The sequence below is a fragment of the Lepus europaeus genome, chromosome 3 (assembly GCF_033115175.1).
Source record: "Lepus europaeus isolate LE1 chromosome 3, mLepTim1.pri, whole genome shotgun sequence".
NCBI lineage: Eukaryota > Metazoa > Chordata > Mammalia > Lagomorpha > Leporidae > Lepus > Lepus europaeus.
Window position 1 is genome coordinate 24,921,993 of NC_084829.1, and position 23,236 is coordinate 24,945,228.

General features: G+C 44.1%; 1 protein-coding gene across 3 annotated transcripts in view; it reads left to right on the top strand.

Annotated features, from left to right (window-relative positions):
* The first annotated feature begins 4,523 nt into the window (after positions 1-4,523).
* The window catches only part of DEK (DEK proto-oncogene), a 40,012-nt gene continuing 21,299 nt past the window's right edge, over positions 4,524-23,236 (top strand). For 2 of the 3 annotated variants that reach the window (XM_062185404.1, XM_062185406.1), the window contains exons 1-7: positions 4,525-4,649; positions 5,000-5,153; positions 8,360-8,461; positions 8,707-8,816; positions 10,791-10,885; positions 13,047-13,167; positions 22,488-22,676. In XM_062185404.1, coding sequence (XP_062041388.1) covers positions 5,009-5,153; positions 8,360-8,461; positions 8,707-8,816; positions 10,791-10,885; positions 13,047-13,167; positions 22,488-22,676 — 762 coding nt within the window. In that variant the 5' untranslated portion in view covers positions 4,525-4,649; positions 5,000-5,008. Of the gene's footprint in view, positions 4,650-4,999; positions 5,154-8,359; positions 8,462-8,706; positions 8,817-10,790; positions 10,886-13,046; positions 13,168-22,487; positions 22,677-23,236 lie in introns of all 3 variants that reach the window. The other variant, XM_062185401.1, reaches the window with a different exon arrangement.

Here is a 23,236-nt window from a genome sequence, read left to right on the forward strand (position 1 = left end):
CTAAATAGCATCCAGACGACAGACTCATGTCACTGTCTAAGAACCCAAAGGAGATACATTTCAATTAAACAAATATTTTTTAAAAATATTTACTATGTGTCAGACACCATGCCAAGCACTGAGAGAGAGAGAATAATAAAAACACAGACCTGGTCTATGCTCATGAAACTTATAGTCTGGGAAAGATATGAGTACATAAAGGGCTCTACAGACAAGGTTACTTCAAAAAGTTAATGGAAAATGGGATTTCAAGATAATTTTATTTATTTTTTTAAAGATGTATTTATTTATTTGAAAGGCATAGTTACAGAGAGACAGAGGCAGAGAGAGAGTCTTCCATCCACTAGTTCACTCCCCAGGTGGCCACAATAGCCGGAGCTGCACTGATCCGCAGCCAGGAGCCAGGAGCCTCTTTTGGATCTTCCACGCAGGTGCAGGGGCCCAAGGACTTGGGCTATCCTCCACTGCTTTCCCAGGCCGTAGCAGAGAGCTAGATCAGAAGAGGAGCAGCCGAGACTCCAATTGACGCCCATGTGGGATGCTGACACAGGTAGTGGCCCCACCCACTATGCCACAGTGCCAGCCCTGATATGTTTATTTGGTGTCCAAGTTTTTTAAATCCAAGCATAATTTTTTTCCATGAAATTTCTTAAGATCCCTCACATTTTTGGCACCAAAATAAACTTATACTTTAATTCCATTTTCCATGAACTTTTTGAAGTGTCCTTGCAAGAGAAAGAGCAATGCACATGTGCTACAGATGTTAAAAATTTCTCAAAGGGGATGGAGCTGTGGCCTAGCGGGTAAAGCCGCCACCTGCAGTGCCAATCTCCCTTATGGGCACCGGTTTGAGTCCCAGCTGCTCCACTTCCAATCCAGCTCTCTGTAATGGCCTGGGAAAGCAGTGGAAGAATGCCCAAGTCCTTGGGCCCCTGCACCTACGTGGGAAGACCTGGAACAAACTCCTGAGTCCTGGTTTTGGATCAGGTCAGCTACAACTGTTGTGGCCATGGGGGGAGTGAACCAGGCAATAGAAGACCTCTCTGTTTGCCTCTGCCTCTCTCTAACTCTGCCTTTCCAATAAATAAATCGAAAGAAAGGAAGAAAGGAAGGAAGGAAGGAAGGAAGGAAGGAAGGAAGGAAGGAAGGAAGGAAGGAAGGGAGGGAGGGAGGAAGAAAGGAAGGAAGGAAGGAAGGAAGGAAGGAAGGAAGGGAGGAAGGAAGGAAGAAAGGAAGGAAGAAAAAGAAAGAGGAAGGAAGGAAGAAAGGAAGAGAAAGAAAGAAAGTTAGTTCTGAAAGGCAAAATAAGAGAAAATGTAAGGACAAGATTTTAATAATTGCCAAAATAAAACCATCAGGCAGTAGTCCGACTTCTATTCAGTCTTGCTTCCTCTCCTTTCCTTCCACAGGTTTTGACTCCTAATAAACATCTGGGGCCCCAAATTGTCCCAACACTTGCTTATGGAAAACACAACCAGGCATACCTACCTTAGGTCGGCTCTAGGTACTGTCCCCTCCCATCTTGCATCATCAGCCTTCCCTTATCTATGGATTCACTCCCTTCATCAAACACACAATAACAAACCCCTCTTAAAAACCACATTCACTTTGAGCTACTTCTCGCTTTGCTCTTCTGTTCAGAGAAATTTCCTGGAAAGTGTCTGAATCCACTCCTTGCCTATCTGTCTCCATATCCACACTCCTAGCACCTTTATACTTAGCACCACACAGAAATGGCTCTTCAGTGGTACTGATGACACAGCATTGTTATACCCAGTGGCCAATTCTTTTTTTTTTCTTTCCCCTAAGATTTATTCATTTATAAGAGGCAGAGTTACAGACAGAGGAAGAATTCTTAGTTCTCCTGTCACAGGGCATTTTAGCAATTCATCCCTCTCCCCTCAGAAGATACTCTGTTACTTGGCTTCTAGGACATTGGATTGTCTAGTCATCTCTCATCTCCTTTGCTGCTCCCCTTCCTCTCCTGAACTTCTAAACATCAACTGGAAACGTCCACTCCCCATCACTATCTATATTCACTGCTAGTGGTCTCACCCAGTCTCAGGACTTTAAATACCATCTATGTGTTGATTTATATTTCAAGCTACAGCTTCTCTCCTTGAATGTCAGACTCATTCAACTGCCTATTCTGAATCTCCATTTAGATGTGAACAGGAATCTCAAACCTTACATGTCTAAATAGAACTGGCTTTGGTCTCTAACACCTACCATTCTGGGGTGGGGGAGGTACCCATCCCCACCCCCTGAAGACTTTCTCATCTCAGCAGGTAGCTAACTCTGTTCCTGCAACCCTTGAATTCCAAACCCCAAGTCCTCATGCTTCTCACTGACTCTGATATCTCGCAGTCTATACTGAATTCTTTATATCTACTCCGTCTCCACTGCTCATTTCCTTAAGATCTCTTTCCAAATATTATTAAGAAAACCTTCCTTAATCACTGAATATATAAAATAAAGTCCCATCCACCCTGTGGGTACTTTCTATCTCCTTTAACCTGCTTTACTAATATCAACTAAAGTATAAGCCTCAAGAGGGCAGGCCATTGGTCCTGCCCTAGCTCTTAGTGATGGGTAGAGGCCAAGGGCTTAATTAATGTTTTTGAATGAAAGAAGGAAAAATGGTATGGAAATAGTAATGGAGCTGGGGGAGAAGCTCTTGAGCAGAGAGCTAAAGAGGAAGGGAAGAGCAGTCCTAGCAGAAAGGTAAAGTACAAAGCCCCAATGTGGGAATGAACTTGGCCTCATGGAGGAACAACCAGGGAGGCTTGTGTGGCTGAAACAAACTGTCAGATTGTCAGAAGGATTTTCGATTTGATTCTGAGTATGAAGAACAGCCATTAGAGAGTTTTAAACAAGAGAGTGCCCAATCTGTTCTCTCTCTCTCTCTCTCTCTCTTTTTTTTTTTTTTTGACAGGCAGAGTGGATAGTGAGAGAGACAGACAGAGAGAAAGGTTTTCCTTTTGCCGTTGGTTCACCCTCCAATGGCTGCCGCGGCCGGCGCACCGCGCTGATCCGAAGGCAGGAGCCAGGTACTTATTATCCTGGTCTCCCATGGGGTGCAGGGCCCAAGCACTTGGGCCATCCTCCACTGCACTCCCAGGCCACAGCAGAGAGCTGGCCTGGAAGAGGGGCAACCGGGACAGTTCTCTTTTTTAAAAGATCACCTTGGCTGCTGTGTGGGAGTGGAGGGGCAGCAGGCCCCAGAAGCAAACAAAAGAAGAAAGAGGAGAAAGAGCTGGTGCTGTGGTGCAGCAGGTTAATGCCTTGGCCTGCAAGTGCCTGTATCCCATATGGTCACTGGTTTGAGTCCTGGCTGTTTCACTTTTTTTTTTTTTTTAAGCTTTATTTATTTATTTGAAAGAATGACAGAGAGGCAGAGAGAGAGGGAGACAGAGAGAGAGAGAGATTATCTTCCATCCACTGGTTCACACCCCAAATGGCCACAACGGCTGGAGCTGGGCCATTTTTGCTGGAGCAGCTGGGACTTGAGCCAGTGCAAGCACTGCAGGAGGCAGCTTTATGGGCTGTGCCACAGCGCGGGCCCCTGCTCCACTTCTGATCCAGTTCTCCGCTGTGGCCTGGGAAAGCAGAAGATGGCCCAAGTCCTTGGGCCCCTGCACCCCTGTGGGAGACCCGGTGGAGGCTCCTGGCTTTGGATCAGCTCAGCTCCAGCCGTTTCGGCCACTGGGGGTTGTAAACCAGCTAATGGAAGACCTCTCTCTCTCTCTCTCTGCCTCCCAGAAAGAACTCTTTCAACTAAATAAATAAATCTTATGAAAAAAAATGACAGGATTTCTTACGTTTTGGATAGGGGCACAAAAAGGTACAGAGAAGATCCAAAGCATATGTCTAAGAGTCCACTCCAGGCAAATGTAATTAAAATGAGAGAGGGGGGAGAGAGAATACTTGGTCTGCATTTACTGGTGTATAAATATGTGGATTTATTTACGCCCCTGGCGGTGTGAACCTTAAGAGCGTTCTCGCTCGCTGCATCTTACAAGCGATGAGGTCCCTCCGTCGCGAGTCTTCCCCAGCAGGAGCCCTGGGACACAAGTGAGGTCACCCCATTGGCAGCCCCCCTCCACCTCGGTCCCACACGTCGGCAGCGACCCCGGGGGGCCCCAAAAGTTCCCCCCCTCAGCCGCCCCCTCCCGGCCCAGGGCCGCTCCGCGTCCTTTCCGGGAACGACCCGCCGAGACAATAAACACGCAGGCCCCCTAGCGTCTCTCCGCTCCCGCCGGCTCGCCGCCCGTCGCCGCAGCCGCGGCCGCGGCGGGCCTGCCCTGCGGTGACAGGGCCCGGAGCCCGCCCTCGCCCGCCCTCGCCCGCGGCCGCAGACCCCCGCCGCCCCGCCCGGGCTTCCCGCGGAGGCGCCCGGGCCGCCCCGCCCCGCCCCGCCGCCGCGCGCCCGCCAACTCCGGCTCGCCGCCCTGATTGGCCGCCGCATTCCCGCTCTCCTTCCCGAACCGCCATTTTGAAAGTCTTGTTGATTCGGGGAAGCGGAGCGGGCGGCGCGAGCGTCACGCCAGACCGCGGCCCGCACGCCTTCGTCTCCCTGAGGGCCTCCGGAGCCTCCCGGAGCCTCCTTGTGCCTCGCGCGCCAGGCCCGCGGCGGCCGGGACCTCGCGGTGAGGGCCGCGTCGGGGGACGGGCAGGCCTCGAGCGCCCCAGCCGAGGCCGACGGGGGAGGGACGCGGCCATCGGGACGGCGGCCTGGGGCGGGGGAGGGGACGCGGGGCGGGCGGCGGGCGGCTCGGGCCGGAGGCGGCGCAGGCCGCGCGGCGGGCGGGCGGGCGGCTCGGGTTCCCGCCTCGGGGGGTTCCCGCCTCGGGGAGCCCCCGCGCACGGAGCGCCGCGGTCCCGGCCGCGAAGGGAGACCGCGCCCCCGGGCTGCGCCGGGACTGCTGGGTGGCGGCGGCCGCCCGGTCCTCGCGGCTGGAGCCAGAGGAGCGAGCGGCCGGCCTGTGCCCGCCCGCAGGTCCTCAGTATGTCTTCGTCGGCGCCCGCTGCCGAGGGAGAGGGCACCACCGCCCAGCCCGCGTCCGAGAAGGAGCCCGACATGCCCGGCCCGAGAGAGGAGAGCGAGGAGGAGGACGAAGACGACGAAGAGGAGGATGAGGAGGAGGAGAAAGGTGGGAGGAAGGCGCGTCCCATGGCTTTGGCAGACCCGAGTGCTGGTTTCCGTTTTTGGCCCCCCTCCCTGGGAAGCAGTTGCCTTTGCTCTTCTGGCGCTTGGGAACGCTAAATTGGAGTGATTTTTTTTTTTTTTTCTTTTCCCCAGCCAGGGTGCAAGCGAAGTCGGTTTTTGTGTGGAGCAGCGGCGGAGTTGGCTTTGGGACTTGGCGGGTTTTGACACGTTGGAGTCGTGTACGTGGTTTTCAGTGGTTAGGCGCGCGTTTGGGCGTGCGTAGCGCACCTCTCGGCCGCTCGGCTCCTCGCACGGTTTGACAAGTTGGCGAGGCTCCGGGTCGGTGTTCTTGCGCTCCCCTTTCTGAGGACTCTTGCAGTTTGGCTGGTGGCGTTGCACGTGTGTCTTTGGCCTGTTGCGCTTACTCCGAGGTCTCGTGCGGCCGCTCGTTTAGACTTGAGAAGCTATGCATGTTGGTCCTGGAAAGAAGATTTTAAACTCTTGTTTATTGCTGAACTTGCAGCCCGGTTCCTTTGTGGCCAGCAGCGAAAGCTGTTGCTGCTCGAGAAAGTTAAACAAGAAACGAGTGCACTCTGAAAGGAAGTTAAAAATGAACCCAGAGCTGTCTCGGTTTTGGTGCTGAGTTTGCAGCCCCGGGAGCGATGTTAACCACGGCTTCGCTGGAGGCCCAGAGGAAGGAATTGTGTCCGCTTATCCAAGGTGCTGGCTGCCGTGCCCCTTGCTGATGTTGCCAGCTGTAGAAAGCCGAGTTCTTTGCAGTTAGCCCGGTGTAGGGTTGTTTTGTTTTTTGTTTTTTGTTTTAATTTTTGTATATGGCTGCAGCTCACCCCAACTTGGGAAGAGGTTGCGTTCTCTTCCCAAAGCCAGGGTTAACTGTCAGGGTCTTTGTAAACACAGTCCGTGGAACGTTGAGTGGTAGGCCTTTTGTCTGTTTACAGTAGTGTGTGCCCTGAGAAAGGAGGATGTTCATATTTAAGTACAGCACAGCTTTAATTATAACTTAGCGTGCCCTGTTGCTTAATAGTACAAATTATAAAGGAAGTGCAAATTGGTTGCAGTATCTTGCTACTAGCTACTGTCTTAGCACTTTTAATTTTTTTCTTTTCGGATGGGGGACCAGAGCTGGGATGGTGAATTTTGTCAGGAAAAAAATTAGAGAAGGCAGATAAATAAGAGTGGCCAACACAGAGGAGCTTGAGGCACTGGGGGTAGGTAGTTCACAGAACTTTGTGTTCTGTTGTAGGTGAGTAAATTGTGCTGTGTTTAAACATGATTTTGTAGTTTATCCCGTAACCATTTTACAGTTATGTTTCATTTCATTTGAGATGTTTGTGGGACAACTAGAATTGTGAAAGTTTTATTATGTTTAGCCATGGGTGTTTAGTACTGAGGCATCTTGGAAGCAAGGCAGTGAAATTAATGAAGTCTGTTAAAGTTCAAATTGGCAGTGGTTGTGTGTGGAGTGGGAGGTTTGAGAGAAATGACTAGCAAAAGATGACTCGTGGGTTTCTTTGTCAACTTTGTGGCTGGTATTACTGTTTTCTGCAACAAAATTCTTTCAGGTGGGCAAGTCTAGAGATGATTTCTGTTTGGGATGTGTTGAATTTGGGTGCCTGTAGGACATGAGGTGGGCCTGTTCAGGTGGCCGGCAGGCATATATTAGCTGATAGGAATCTAAGAGTGAAGCTCTGCCTGGAGATAGATTAGGAAGTCGTTGGTTCCTGGATGACAATCGGAAGTGGATGGTTTAAATCCTAGAGAGGATGATGAGTGATAAATGGGGTTGCTTGTTCTTTTGTAGAGATTGCCCTTCATTCTGTACACCATTTGCAGAATACACCTGTTGGTATTCTTTCTCCTGACATTGTTTTTGTGCAAATCCTTACAACGCCAAAAATTACCTGTCCTTCAAAGCCAGCACCAGTGTTTTGATCCTATTTCCCTAGTCTACAAATAACATCAAATCAGAACTTTTATTTGTTTCTTACAGTGTTTTTTCATCTTTTACATTAGAGTATAATATCTGTCTCATTTTCCAAGTTGATGAGATCTTTCAGAAGATGTTCAGTGTCTTAATTACCCCACATAATTTCAAATGCTTCTTTGTACAGAACAGGCATTTTCTTATGAATGAGAGGATCTTCAGCAGTATGCCTATGGGAGTCTTATTTATCTAACTTTGTTTCCTTTTAAAAAACATTTTATTTGCTTGAAAAGCTGAGACAAAGATCTCCCTTCTGCTGGTTCACTCTCTAAATACCCACAACAGTCAGGGCTGTGCCAGGCCTAAGCCAGGAACCTGAAACTGCAACTGGTTCTCCCACATGGGTGACAGGGACCCAACTATTAGAAGCATCACCTGCTGCCTCTCGGAGTGTACATTAGCAGGAAACTGGACTTGGTAGTGGAGCTGGGCCTTGAATCCTTGAACTGTGATAAGAACTGCAGGCATTCCAAGCAACATCTTTATTGTCACACCAGACACCTTCCTCTGAGTTTATTTCAGTCAATAGATAAATGATTTTTGATAAATCAAGCTTAATATTTTTAATTTTACAGTTACATGTTTAAGTAGCCTGACAGTTTAATTTTTCAGGGTGATACAACGATCATTACAAAAATTACTTACTAAATCACAAAGTAATGCCATCCTATTGATCACAGTAGATGTAAACTTGCAGAATTTTGTCTTAGTAACTTTAGGCTGTTTTGCCTGGATTTCCTTGTTTTTGTCTCTTATCAGCATACTAAATTATAACTAATCTGTTTATTTTTTGAAGCTTTTATACTGCAACTGAAACTTGCTGTTTCTGATGTATAGCAAGCTGTGAAACACAATAGAATTAGGTCTAAATTTATACACTTAGTGATAATTTTTCACAGATAAAGGGATGAGACTTTGTCCCTTCTTAATCATTGTAGTTATATAAATGTTTATGTTCTGATTTTTTAAACAGAGTCCCTGTGAGTTGCCAGATAAAGTGAAATGTTATGCTAAAAAAAAAAAAAAAAAACAAAAAACTTGATTAGCTTAACAAGTGGTTTCGTTTTTATGTTAGGTTCTCGAAACTGCTCAGGAAAAGAGGAAAGTACTAGGTTTGGGGGATGTTTTTTCTACACTGTTATTCAATCAAGTTAATATGTTCTTTAAGCCTTGTGTTATTTAAGAAATATTAACTTAATTTCTAGAAAAGAGTCTCATCGTGGAAGGCAAGAGGGAAAAGAAAAAAGTAGAGAGGTTGACAATGCAAGTCTCTTCCTTACAAAGGGAGCCATTTACAATTGCACAAGGTAAGTTTATTCTGTGTTCCTTCTGTTTTATAGCAAAAATGCATAAATGTACAAGAATAATAGTTAGCAGTACTTAGTGGGTTATGTGTTTTAGTAAGTCATAATACACTTTTGGTATAATTTTACTTGCCCAGTTAGAATAAAGTTATATAAATTATGCTATGAAAGTAATTTTCATTAAATTAGGTTAGTAGATATATTAATAATTTATAATGAGTATTTGATTGCAGTATTTTTTTCCCTAGGAAAGGGGCAGAAACTTTGTGAAATTGAAAGGATACATTTCTTTCTGAGTAAGAAGAAAACAGATGAACTTAGAAATCTACACAAACTGCTTTACAATAGACCAGGCACAGTAAGACCTTTTTTTATTTATTTAGCCTACTTTTATATTTGCATATTAAAATACTTCACAATAGAAGCATAAATTAATTCTGTAACAGATGAGGAAACTGAAACATACTTGTTAAATGACTTATTATAGACATATAGCTGAATGTTAGCAATTAGGATTGCAATAGCCATGTCTGTACTGTAGTTGTTATTCCAAGTGAAAATTTTGAACTATGAAATCCAAACTGATGATTTTGAACTTTCAAGGTATGAGAAGAAATTTATGTTTTGGATATTCTGTCTATTCAGAATAAATTATTGTCTAGCTATCTTTTTTAAGATTGATTTATTTGAGAGTCACAGAGGAGAGACAGAGATCTCCATCCATGGGTTCATTCCCCAGGTGATTGTAATGGCTAGGGCTGGGTCAGGCCAAAACCAGGAGCTTCTTCCAGATCTCCCATGTAGGTAGCAGGGGCCCAAGCATTTGGGCTACCATCTGCTTTCCCAGACACATTAGCAGGGAGCTGGGTTGAAAATGGAGCATCTGGGGGGCTGGCGCTGTGGCTCAGCGGGTTAACGCCCTGGCCTGAAGCACTGGCATCACATATGGGCACTGGTTCTAGTCCTGGTTGCTCCACTTCTGATCCAGCTTTCTGCTATGGCCTGGGAAAGCAGTAGAAGATGGCCCCCGTGTGGGAGACCTGGAAGAAACTCCTGGCTCCTGACTTAGGATCAGCACAGCTCCGGCTGTTGCCGCCATCTGGGGAGGATGGAAGACCTCTCTCTCTCTCTCTCTCTCTCTCTCTCTGTCTCTGTCTCTGTCTCTCTGTCTGTCTCTCTCTCTGCCTCTCCTCTCTCTGTGTAACTCTGACTTTCAAAGAAATAAATAAATCTTAAAAAAAAAAAAAAAGAAAATGGAGCATCTGGGACTTGAACCAGTACCCATTTGCTATACTGGTGTTACAGGTGGTGGCTTTACCTGCTACACCATAACACTGGCACTTGTCTTATATTTTTGATAGCAAATCTAAAATATATTAGGTGGTTATTCTTTGCCAAAATACTGATTATGCTGTGCCCATAGTTTAATGTTCTATATAATTAAGGGAACTTTGGATTGTACAAGAGTAAAATAAAGTTTGATGTTATTAGAATTAAATATATTGGACTGGTATTGTGTTTATTTTTTAAAGATTTATTTATTTGAAAGGCAGAGAGAGAGATTTTCCTTCATTGGTTCAACTCCCCAGTTGGCCAAAACGTCTGGAGCTGTGCCAATCTGAAGGAGCTTCCTCTCGGTTTCCCATGTGGGTGCACGGGTCCAAGCACTTGGGCCATCTTCTGCTTTCCCAGCCCATAACAGAGAGCGGGATGGGAAGTGGAGTAGCCAGGACTCGAACTGGCATCCATGTGGATGCCAGCACTGTAGGCGGCAGCTTTACCTGCTATGACACAGCGCCCAGCCCGGGGCTGGTGTTAAAGCAAGTAGGGCTACTGCCTATAACACCGTCATCCCATATGGGTGCCAGGTTGAGTCCCTGCTCTTCTGCTGCCAATCCAGCTGCCTGCTAATGCATTTGGGAAGTCAGTAGAAGATGGTCCAATTATTTGGACCCCTGCACCCATGTGGGAGACTCAGAAGAAGCTCCTGGAGCCATTGTGGCCATTTGGGGAGTGAACTGGCAGATGGAAGATTTCCCTGCCCCCACAACCCTGCCTTTCAAATAAAAATAAATTAAAAAAAAAATTCACAGATAGAAATTCAGATTCAAACAGTCATTTTCTAAGAATTAAGTTTGTGGGCTATTTATAATGTTAATATATTCGCATAAAATATATTTTTCAATTTTGAACAAGAAATGTTGAAAAAATGTTGACTCAACCAATACTGTACCTTTAAAACATGAATAATGATGTTGGCTTTCAATTGGCTTAGAATATTTTCTTGTGTACATACATATTTTCTTGTGTAGATAATAATAAACTTTTGCAGGTGTCCTCATTAAAGAAGAATGTGGGTCAGTTTAGTGGTTTTCCATTTGAAAAAGGAAGTATTCAGTATAAAAAGAAGGAAGAAATGTTGAAAAAGTAAGTTATTTTTATGAATATTTTCATCAGTGTGCTTACTGTTTAAAAATGATCTATTTTCAGTAGATTGCTGGTTCTCTGCAGAGAGAGGTTTTTTTTTTTTTTTTTTTTTCCTTAGTTGTTTTCATCAACTTGAAAGGCATAGTGACAGAGATATTCCATCTGCTGGTTCACTCCCCAAATGCCCCTAGTAGCTGGGATGGATGAGGCTGAAGACAGGAGCCTGGAACTCCCATCTAGGTGTCGCACATGGGTGGCAGGACTGAAGTATTTGAGCCATCATGTGCTGCCTCCAGGATGCGTTAGCAGTCATCTGTATTGGAAGCAGAGCAGCCAGCACTCAAATAGGCACTGATATGGGAAATTGGTATCTTAACCTGCTATACCACAGTACTTACCCTTAAATGTCAAAATTTGAATTGTCTTCATAGCAGTTAACTTGAGATGTCCATTATTTCCAATAAATTTTTTTTTTTTAAATTTTTTTTTTTTTTGCCAGGCAGAGTTAGAGAGAGAGAAAGATCTTCCTACCCTAATGACCGCCACGGCTGGCGCTGTGCCATTCTGAAGCCAGGGGCCGGGTACTTCCTCCTGGTCTCCCATGCGGGTGCAGGGACCTAAGCACTTGGGCCATCCTCTGCTGCCCTCCTAGGCCACAGCAGAGAGCTTGACTGGAAGAGGTGCAAACGGGACTAGAACCTGGAGCGCCAGCGCCACAGGCAGAGGATTAGCCAAGTGAGCCATGGCGCCAGCCTCCAATAAATATTGACTCTCAAGATTATTGAAAACTTAAATTTTTATTTCTTAGAATAATAATACTAACAGGTTAATTATAGAGTCCAAAATTCAAAAAGCCTGAAAGGAATATAAAGAAAAATCTTTCCTGTCTATCCCATCAGCCAGTCTCTTCCTTTTTAAGCATTTCAATTGTTTTGATGCTCATCATTTTGATAGAAGCAATGCCCTTCACAGTATAAGCAAGATGTATTAATCTTAGAGCTGCTTGTTTATTGAATGCCTTGTTTAACTACAACAACTACAACCTGCAGGAATTACCAGGTACATGAATTTATAGTATTGGAAAGGTTTTTTTTTAAAGATTTATTTTTTATTTATTTTTTTTGAAAGCCAGAGTTAGAGAAAGAGGTCTTCCATACACTGATTCACTCCACAAGTGGCCACAATGGTCAAGGCTGGGCCCAGCTGAAGCCGGGAGCCCAGGGCTTCTTTTGGGTCTCCCGTGTGTGTGCAGGAGTTCAAGAACCTGGGCCATCCTCTGCTGCTTTCCCAGGCTTATAAGCAAGGAGCTGGAACAGAAGTGGAGCAGCTGGATCTCGAACTGGCATCCATATAGGATGCCAGCATCTCAGGTGGAGACTTACCTGCTATGCCATCATGCTGGACCCTTGAAAAGTTTTAATTTTTTTAATGAATTTAAGATTAATTTTATACTGCCTTTTTTGAAAAAAGATTTATGAATTTATTTATTTATTTGAAAGAGAGAGAGGGAGAGACAGAGATCTTGCATCTGTGGGTTCACTCCTCAGATGGCCACAAAAGCTAGGGGTGGACAAGGCTGAAGCCAGGAGCTTCTTCCAGGTCTCCCATGTGGGTAGAGGGCCCAAGGAGTTGGGTCATCTTGCTACTTTTCCCAGGCCATTAGCAGGGAGCTGGATCAAAAGTAGAGCATCCAGGACATGAACCTGCACTCAGGGGATGTTATTGCCAGATGTCACTTTTACCTGCTACACCACAATGTTGGCCCCTAATTTTATATTGCTTATTTTAAAGCTTAATGATTAAAATTTTTCCTTTGTATTTTTAACATTAGCATCCTAGCATTTCTAAATAAATACCAACAAACTAAACATTTCAAAAGGGGATTCGTATCCTGATTGTCAGACTTCAGGAAATCAGTTTGGAACAAGAGACACATGTCATTTTACATTAAACCTAAAATGCCTAGCTAAGAAATAATCCCTTTAATTAATTATTCCTAATGATCATATCTGGCTGTGCACTAGTCAGTTATTAAGAGTAGAATTCCGAGAAACATTGGCTGTTTTTAAATCATATATAATTGATCCAATTTAATAGGCTGTTGTCTTTATTGTGGAGATTGTTTATAATCTAGATAATCACTGTGGTTTCTTTGTTTCAGATTTAGAAATGCCATGTTAAAGAGCATCTGCGAGGTTCTTGATTTGGAGAGATCAGGTGTAAATAGTGAACTAGTGAAGAGGATCTTGAATTTCTTAATGCATCCGAAGCCTTCTGGCAAAGTAAGACTCTATTTTACTGTCTTTATTAACAAATAATTTATAGCCTCTACTTTCTCTTGACTACGAAATAATCGTTTAATTGGTTAAGCAGTTGATATTCAGTACTGTGACCTATCTCAAGAATAGGCCTTCCATTGACATATTTAACAGTTTTGTGACAGAAATAATATAGAAGACCCTGGGATATGTTCCCTCATATTGGATAATAAAGGATATAAGATTTTTTTAAAGTAACTTGTGCCAGCCAGATCAGAAAATAAAAAGTAGTCAACCAGGATTATGTATCTGGAAGGCACCAGGAGGAGAAAAACAGGTTGGGTTAAGGATGAGGGCTTGGGCTTAGGGAAGAGTATGGTCTATAATCAGGAAAGACAAGATGGGGTATATTAGAACTGGATAATTTCTTGGGCCTTGGACAACTAAGGTTATGAAAAAGTGACTTTATAGAAAGCTGATCCTTAACAAGTTTCCTGGATTAGGTTTCCAGTATTCTCAGCACAGCACCTGGAGATGCACAGGAAAGTAAAATGGCCTTCTAATTTCCCACTCTGACATTGCTGACTAGAAATAGCTGTTGAGGTAATACTAATAGGACCCTGTGTTTTCAGTTTGTTTTAGGCCTGTCATTGTGTTTTTATATCTTTCCTCATTTTGATAGGAGATTAAGGATGAAAAGGTCCAGCAGGCCTAACTGAGGGGAGTACCATCCCACAAGGGCAGAGAGCATAGAAAATACCTCTTGGACTGTGTTTCTACCTGCCCTTGGTCCTGATCACAGCTTATTGGATTAGGACAGAAAAGGTTGGCCAAGGTATTACTTTTCTATGCAGCAACAAACCCAAGGAGTATGATTATTTGGGGGGTTTAAGATTGACTTGAAGGGCTGGTGCTGTGGTATATGGTAGGTAAAGCTGCCGACTGCAGCTCAGGCATCCCATATGGGCACCTATTTGAATCCTTGCTGCTCCACATCTGATTCAGTTAACCTGCTGATGTGCCTGGGAGAGCAGCAGGGGACAGCCCAAGTGGTTGGGTCCCTGAACATACATGGGAGACCCTGAAAGGGCTTCTGCCTGACCCAGCCCAGCCCTGGCCATTTTGGTCATTTGGGGAGCGAGCTAGCAGATGGAGGATCCTTCCCCACTCTGTCTCTCTTTAACTCTACCTTTCAAATAAATGAATTCAAAAATAAAAGATTGACTTGAAAGACAGGAGATTACCTTTATTTTCTCACTTTTGCTTTTTTAGGATTTCATAGAGCAAGTTAATCACTATTTCCTTAGAAGCAGCTATTAAGTTCCTATGTTGTAAGGGATGTTTATGTGACCAGTCTTCAGAATATTAGTGAAAATTACATATTGTGAAAAACTGAATGATTTCAAAGATTTTTGGACCAAAATTTACCTTATAATTAATTTTCACAAACTTTTTGGCTTGTCTTGTATTCATTTTTACTCACTGACTCAGGACCCTGTTACCATTCTTTAAAAAATTAATTAGGACCATTTAATGCATTTAAAATTAAGAACAGTTTTTATTTTAAAAGGCCAACAAGTCATTTCTTATGAAATAGTACTTCAAAAAAATTAGAGGAGTAGCATTTTATATTTTTACATGTCTTTAATGTTTGGCTCAAGAGAAGACAACTTGACTCTCATTTACTTCTGCATTTAATGTATTACAGTGTATCATTTTGCTTAAAGCATCTTAAATTCAGTTTCATGCAGGTATATAGTTAGAAAAATACTTTAAAACTCTTTACAGATAATTGTGGGTTTTCTTTTGATACAACACCAAATGGTAGTTTCTTAAAGATTATTTCTAAAGTTTAATGTAGATGAGAAAGCATGTTAATGAACATGAATTTTTTTACTTATGTATGGCTTAACATATTTATTTTGGAAACTATTGTTTCCATGAATTATTCACATCTTGGCAATGTTAACACAGGTTAATACTAAGTGCCTGAAAGCTACATTCAGGGGCAGTTGTTTTACCTAGTGATTAAGACACCTTCATTCTCAGTCTTCAGAGTGCTATGGCTTAATTCTCAGCTTCAGTTTCCCAACATACCACCTTCCTGCCAGCGCAAACCCTAGATGGCAGCAGATGATGACTTAAGTAGTTGTGTACCTACCACCCACATGGGAGGCATGGATTGAGTTCCTGATTCCAGTTTCAGCCATTGCATGCTTTTGGGAAGTGAACCAGCAAATGAGAGATCTCTGGCTGTCTGCCCTGTCATATTCATTAATCTAAACATGTCATCAGAAAAATATTTAGATGACAAGCTGTTAGGTTCATGATAGCAGATAAGCATTTTCTAAAATTCTGATTTCCATGTGAAATTGTGAGATTTATCATGAGAGCATATCCGTCAAATACCTAAAGATGAATAGCCATTTTTGTCAGTGTTTAAACAAAAAATGGTGTTCCATAGAAACAGTTGCTAATTTAGCTCACAACTCATAATTGCACAGATGTTTTTCCTTGAGAAAATCAAGGTATATAGCCAAAGTGCTTTATTTATATTTCCCTGTCTGTCATATATATTGTAAAGATGTACCCAAGGGTTGAGAGTTAATACAGTTAGTATTTACTGCTTCATCAAAGGCATTCTTAAGTGAAACATGTTTTTGTTGTTACTGCCGGTGTATTGTGAATAATAAAAGACTACTGCATTTTGTTACCTTGATTAGTACTAAGGTTCCAGTGGTTTTACCCATCTTTGTTTTTGTTCAGTTAGTGCAAAAGGCAACACAGTGAAAAGAGCAAATAAATGATCTGGTATATTTACAAAAATAATTTTGACTTTATAGACTCCTCAGAAGTTCTCAGGAAACCCCAAGGTCCTTGAACCACACTTTGAGATTAACTGTTTTATCTGTTCCTATAAAATCTTAACATTCTGTTTTTCATATTTGTTAAATGAACGCAATTATCACTATTGTATTTCTTCTTTTATTATTAATTGGGTTTTGTTCCCAGAAAGAGGTGAGGCCATTAACTCTAGATTCTAAGTAATAGATTTAGCTGTTTCAGAACCTGTACGTTTTTGTTTTTGAAGTCCCTTCTTTTTTTTTTTATTTTTGACAGGCAGAGTGGACAGTAGAGGGAGACAGAGAGAAAGGTCTTCCTTTTGCCGTTGGTTCACCCTCCAATGGCCGCCGCGGTAGGCGCGCTGTGGCCGGCGCACTGTGCTGATCCGATGGCAGGAGCCAGGTGCTTATCCTGGTCTCCCATGGGGTGCAGGGCCCAAGCACTTGGGCCATCCTCCACTGCACTCCCTGGCCACAGCAGAGAGCTGGCCTGGAAGAGGGGCAACCGGGACAGGATCAGTGCCCCGACTGGGACTAGAACCCGGTGTGCTGGCGCCGCAAGGCGGAGGATTAGCCTACTGAGCCGCGGCGCCGGCGAAGTCCCTTCTTTTTTGACAGGCAGAGTTAGACAGTGAGAGAGACAGGTCTTCCTTCCGTTGGTTCAGCCCCCAAATGGCCGCTACAGCTGGCGCACTGTGCCGATCCGAAGCCAGGAGCCAGGTGCTTCCTCCTGGTCTCCCATGCGGGTGCAGGGCCCAAGCACTTGGGCCATCCTCCACAGCACTCCCGGGCCACAGCAGAGAGCTGGATTGGAAGAGGAACAACCGGGACAGAATCCAGCGCCCCAACTGGGACTAGAACCCAGGGTGCTGGCGCTGCAGGTGGAGGATTATCCTACTGAGCCACGGCACCGGCCCCTTCTTTGTTTTTTTAGGTTGCATTTTCTTGATTGGTTGCTTGAGTAATTTAACATTGTTTCACTTCCTGGTATATAAAGGTACTTCAATAAGTTCATGGAAATTTATTTAAAATTCTTTTGTTGCATAAATCTACACATAGTTTTTCTTAATGTTCATTTTCTGTGAGTCTTATGAAGGTCCATTGTATGCATGAATTTCACATTTTTTTGGCACCAGAATCAACTTACCTTTTAATTTTATTTTCCATTAACTTTTTGAAATACTGTCATAGATTTATCCAACAGCCATTCCAGTTACTATATTATTCATTGTATATATAGATTCTTTTTTTTTTTTTTTTAAGATTTTATTTATTTGAGAGGTAAGAGTTATAGACAGTGAGAGCAAGAGACAGAGAGAAAGGTCTTCCTTCCATTGGCTCACTCCCCAAATGGCCACAACTGCCAGAGCTGCATGGATCCAAAGCCAGGAGCCAGGTGCTTCTTCCTGGTCTCCCATGTGGGTACAGGGCCTAAGGACTTGGGCCATCTTCTACTGCCCTCCCAGGCCACAGCAGAGAGCTGGATTGGAAGAGGAGCAGCCGGGACTCGAACCAGTGCCCATATGGGATGCTGGCCCCACAAGCAGAGGATTAACCTGCTGTGCCATGGCGCCGGCCCCTAGATTCTGTCTTTATTAACTGCATCTGGTCCCTGAACTGAAATGGTGAAGGATTTTACTTTTTAAATACACTTGAAATTTGGAGTATAAGACTATTTTCTACAAACAATGCTATCAAAGAATTTATCTAAAATGGATTAGGGTCCTGGTAGTAGTAATAATTAACATAGATAGGGTATCTGTATATAGTCAAGGGTGTTTCTTACAGAGAAAGGCAGAGAGAGATCTCCTATCCATTTGTTGGGTCATTCTCCAGATGACTGCAATGGCCATGGCCGGGCCAGGTCAAAACCAGGAACTGGAAACACAGTCTGAGTCAGACAGGAACCCAGGTACTCGAAGCTGGAATCTGGAGCAGAGCCAGGACTTCAGCCTAGGCGTTCTGATCTTGTTAAATCGTGTGTCCAATGCCTGCCCCTGGGAAATGTCTGATTGGTCCCCTTGCTTAAAATCTCTGGAGTAACCAGAATGGCTGCTTTCTGGCATGGAAGAGTGGGTTGTCTGGGCAAGCTGAGGGTTATCCAGTGGTTGGTTTGTAGAGAGCCTGATGCATAGTACCTACTTGATGTTAATTTTGTGTCAGGGGACAGACCCCTAGAAGACTGCAAGTTCGTGAGAGAGAATGAACCTGTGGGTTCTTCTAGTTTCATGGAAACTTTCCAGAGTTACCACATACGTTATTGAAGTGAATGTAGACTGAATATGCCTTATCTAAAATGTTTGGGGAACTGGCGTTGTATAGCAGGTACTGCTTCTGATCCAGATCTTGGCCAATGGCCTAGGAAAAAGTGGAAGATTGGCCACCGCCATGGCTCAATAAGCTAATCATCTGCCTACGACGCCGGCACCCTGGATTGTAGTCCCGGTTGGGCACAGATTCTGTCCTGGTTGCTCCTCTTCCAATCCAGCTCTCTGCTGTGGCCCGGGAGTGCTGTGGAGGATGGCCCAAGTGCTTGAGCCCTGTACCCGCATGAGAGACCAGGAGAAGCACCTGGCTCCTGGCTTCGGATCAGCGCGATGTGCCGGCCACAGCGGCCATTGGAGGGTGAACCAGTGGAAAAAGGAAGACCTTTCTGTCTCTCTCTCTCTCTCTCTCACTATCCACTCTGCCTGTCCAGAAAAAAAATGTGGAAGATGGCTCAAGTATCTGGGCCCCTGCTACTCACCTGGGAGCCTCAGAAGAAACTCCTAACTCCTGGCCTCAGCCTTGCCCAGTGCTATCTGTTAGCAGTCATCTGGGGAAACAAACCAGTGGATGGAAGACCTTTTTTTTTTTTTTTTTTTCTTTTCTTAATTTGACAGGTAGAGTTATAGAGAGAGAAAGATCTTCCTTCCGTTGGTTCAGCCCCCAAATGGCTACCACAGCCGGTACTGCGCCGATCCGAAGTCAGGAGCCAGGTGCTTCTTCCTGGTCTCCCATGTGGGTGCAGGGACCCAAGCACTTGGGCCATCCTCCACTGCCCTCCCGGGGCCACAGCAGAGAGCTGGACTGGAAGAGGAGCAACCTGGACTAGAACCGGCATCCCATATGGGTGCCGTAGGCGGAGGATTAACCTACTGTGCTACAGCGCTGGCCCCTGGATGGAAGATCTTACCCTCTAACTCAGACTTTCAAAATAAATAAATCTTTAAAAAAAAATAAAGCTTAGGACCAGAAGTGCTTTCAGGTTTTGGATTTTTTTTTTGAATATTTGTGTATGCATTGATCATAGTGAAATATCTTGGAGTTGGGATGCAAGTCTAATCACAAAATTTACTTTCGTTTCATATGTATTTAAAATTTTTTTTAAAATTTATTTGAAAGAGTTACAGAGAGGGAGAAACAGATCTTTCATCTGCTAGTTCACTCTCCAAATGGTGAAAATGGCTGGGGCTTGGCCAGGCTGAACCCAGAAACCAAGAATTTCATCCAGGTCTCCCAGATGGATGCACTTGGGCCATCTAATGCTGCTTTTCCAGGTGCATTACCCAGGAGCTAGATTGGAAGTGGAGCAACCAGGACACAAATCAAGCACCCTTATGGGATGTCAGTGTTACAGGTGGCAGCTTAACCTACTCTGTCACAGCTTAGGCCCCTCATACATATTTTAGACACATAACTTGAAGGACTTGACTTACTTGAAAAGCAGAAAAAGAGGAAGAGTCCTCTGTACGTAGTTCATTCCCCAAATGTCTACAGCCAATTGCCAGGGCCAGGTTCAAGCCAGGAGCTGGAAACTCCATCCAGGTCTCCAACACGGGTGGCAGGGGCACAAGTACTTGTGCATTAACAGAGAGCTGGATCAGAAGCAGAGCAGCTGGGACTATAAAACATTTCCATGTGAGATATGGGTATCTCAAGCAGTAGTCTAACTCACAGGACTACAGTAAAGCCTGCCCCCTGAAGGTTATTTTATGCATTATTTTTTAGTGTGCCTACATGTGACCCATCATAAGAGGTCAGGTGTGGAATTTTTAAAAATATGTATGCATGTGAGAGGCAAGTTAGAGAGAGGCAGGGGGTGGGGTGGGTCTTAAATCAGCAGGTTCATTCCCCAAATGGTCCCAACAGCTGGAGCTGGGCGGCTCCAAAGCCAGGAGCTGCCTCTGGGTCTCCCAGGTGTGGAATTTTAAGATTTATTTATTTGAAAAGCAGAGTTATGGAGAAGGAGAGATGACAGACATCCACTGGTTCATTCCCCAAATGGCTGCAACTGGCTGGAGAACCTCTTCCAGATCTCCCACATAGGTGCAGGTACCCAAGCACTTAAGACATCCTCTGCTGCCTTCCCAGGCTATTAACAGGGAGCTGGATGGAAAACAGAGCACCAGGAATTGAACTGGTGCACATATGGGATGCCAGCATTTCAGGCAGCAGCTTTACCCACTATACCAGTGTTGACCCCCCCCACCCCCCAGGTGTGAAATTTTTCACGTACAGCTTCATTTGGTACTCAAAAAATTGCAGAGTGTGAAGGATTTGGGATTTCAGGTTTCTAGGTTAGGGTGCTGAACCTATACCTTCAGATTACATTATAGCATTTTATCATAATGTTTCTGTTTATTGCAGAAATTAACATAGACCAAATATAAAAGATAATCTTGGAAGTAAATAGTATTTTCTCAGTGTATGTGTGTTTAGAACATTTAAGATTACGGTTTTCATTTTGAGAATTTAGCAAATAACTCTACTAAATAAACATATATTAAGTTTGTTGGTTAATATAAAGTGATTTTCTTACATGATAAGGTTATTTTGAAGGCATGGTTTAATTGAATGTCAGTAAAAGCAATGTCCTTATTTTGTGATTCTTAGTATCAAAATCAACATGCCCAACATTTATTGTGTGTTCACAAGCTTCAGCAAGAATGTAATTATTGTTTTGTTGAAAGCAGAGGCCAGAGATAATATGAATATAAATTTACACTTATAGCTCATTCACAAATTTGGAATGTTTAATTGGTGATGATGAGGTTTTTTTTTTTAAGATTTATTTACTTTTTTATTTTAAGAGTTATTTTATTTATTTGAAAGAGGTATGGAGAGAAGTAGAGCCAGAGAGAGGTCTTCCATTCCGCTGGTTCACTCCCCAAATGACTGCAATGGCCAGAGCTGAGCTGATTCGGAGCCAGGAGCTTCTTCCAGGTCTCCCACGTGGGTGCAGGGGCCCAAGGACTTGGGCCATCTTCCACTGCTTTCCCAGGCCATAGCAGAGAGCTGGATTGGAAAAGCAGCAGCTGAGACTTGAACTGGTTGCCCATATGGGATGCTGGTGCTGCAGGATAGGGCTTTAACCTGCTGTCCCACAGTGCCAGCCCCAAGATTTATTTACTTCTTGAAAGAGTTAGAGAAGGAGTGATCTGATCTGCTCTTTCACTCCCCAAATGGCCACAATATCTAGAGCTGGGCTGAAGCCAGGAGCTTCTGAGTTTCCCACCTAGGTGGCAGGGGCCCAAGCACTTGGGCCATGTTCCTCTGCTTTCTGAGGTGCATTAGCAGGGAACTGGGTTGGAAGTAGAGCAGCCAGGACACAAACTGGGGATGCTAACATCAAAAGCAATGGCTTAACCCATTATGCCACAATGCAGGCACTCCTCCTCCTCTTTTTTTTTTAAATTTTATTTATTTATTTGAAAGACATAGAGATCTTCCATCCGCTGTGTCACTCCCCAAATGGCCACAATGGCCAGAGCTGGGTTGATCCAAAGCCAGGAGCTTCTTCCGAGTCTCCCATGTGTGTGCAAGGCCCAAGGACTTGGGCCATCTTCTAATGCTTTCTCAGGCCGTGGCAGAGAGCTGGATCAGAAGTGGAGAAGGGGCCAGCACTGTGGTGTAGTGGGTAAAGCTTGGACCCCTGCATCCATGTGGGAGACCCGGAAGAAACTCCTGGCTTCGGGTAGGCACAGTTCCAACTGTTGTGACCAGTTTGGGAGTGAACCACCTCTCTATCTTTCTGCCTCTCCTTCTCTCTCTGTGTAACTCTTTCAAATAAATAAATAAATCTTTAAAATAAAAAATGGAGCAGCCGGGACTCACCTGTGCCCATATGGGATGTGGCACTATAGATGGGCATCTTAACCCACTACACCACAGTAGCAGCTCCCCCCTCCACTATAGGGAGCCCTTTAAGGCAAGGTGCACGTCTGGCAGTGATAATTTTAATGCTTGTGTCTTGATAGCGTGTAAATAATTGGCTGAGCTTAACACAGGATCCTGGAATGTAGTTCCATATTAGAACCTAGGATTCATATTTCTGAGTATTTCTGAAGAACCTTACTAGGTGTTTAGAACACAAATGAGAGTATTGATACATTAAATGTAGGTGTAAAGGTGCTAAGCTTGTAAATGTGATTTCTTGAGAGCATTTAAATTGAAAAGTAGTTCTAAAAACTCTTAAATTTATAATATTGTTGATTCATTATTTCAAATTTTTGTACACAGCCATTGCCAAAGTCTAAAAAGACTTCTAGTAAAGGCAATAAGAAGGAACGCAACAGTTCTGGAACAACAAGGAAAGCGAAGCGAACCAAATATCCTGAAATTCTGTCAGATGAGTCTAGTAGTGATGAAGATGAAAAGAAAAACAAGGAAGAGTCTTCAGAGGATGAAGATAAAGAAAGTGAAGAGGAGGTAAATTTTTAAATCTGTGCTTAAATCATTTTCATGGAGAGAGCTGAATATTCTTGCTATAATAGGACAGCCAGAAAACAGTTCCATATTGACTTTTATTTTTTTAAACATTTTTGTTTTCTCTCTGTGTCTGTTTCTCACTAACTGCCTGTCCAAAAAAAATTTTTTTCTTTGTTATTTGAAAGAGCTACAGAGATGGAGAGGGAGAGACAGAATCTTCTATCTACTGGTTCATTCCCTTATGCCCGCAACAGCTAGGGCTGCACCAGTCCGAAGTCAGGAGCCTGGAACTCCACTGGGTCTCCCACATGGGTGACAAGGACCCAAGTACTCACATGGGACCAGAGTCAAGGTGGTTTAACCTGCTGTGCCACAACGCTGGACCCCGCATTGGCTGCTTTTAGTTGTGAAGATGCAGAAACAGTTAAATATAAACTCATCTCTTCCTTAAGGAACTTTGAGTTTCATTGCCATGCTGCAATGTAAGAGGTGGAAAAGGTGATAGTTGGTGTGGAATGGATTTTGAGTCCTTGAGCTGGATCTAGAAGTCCAGATTTTCA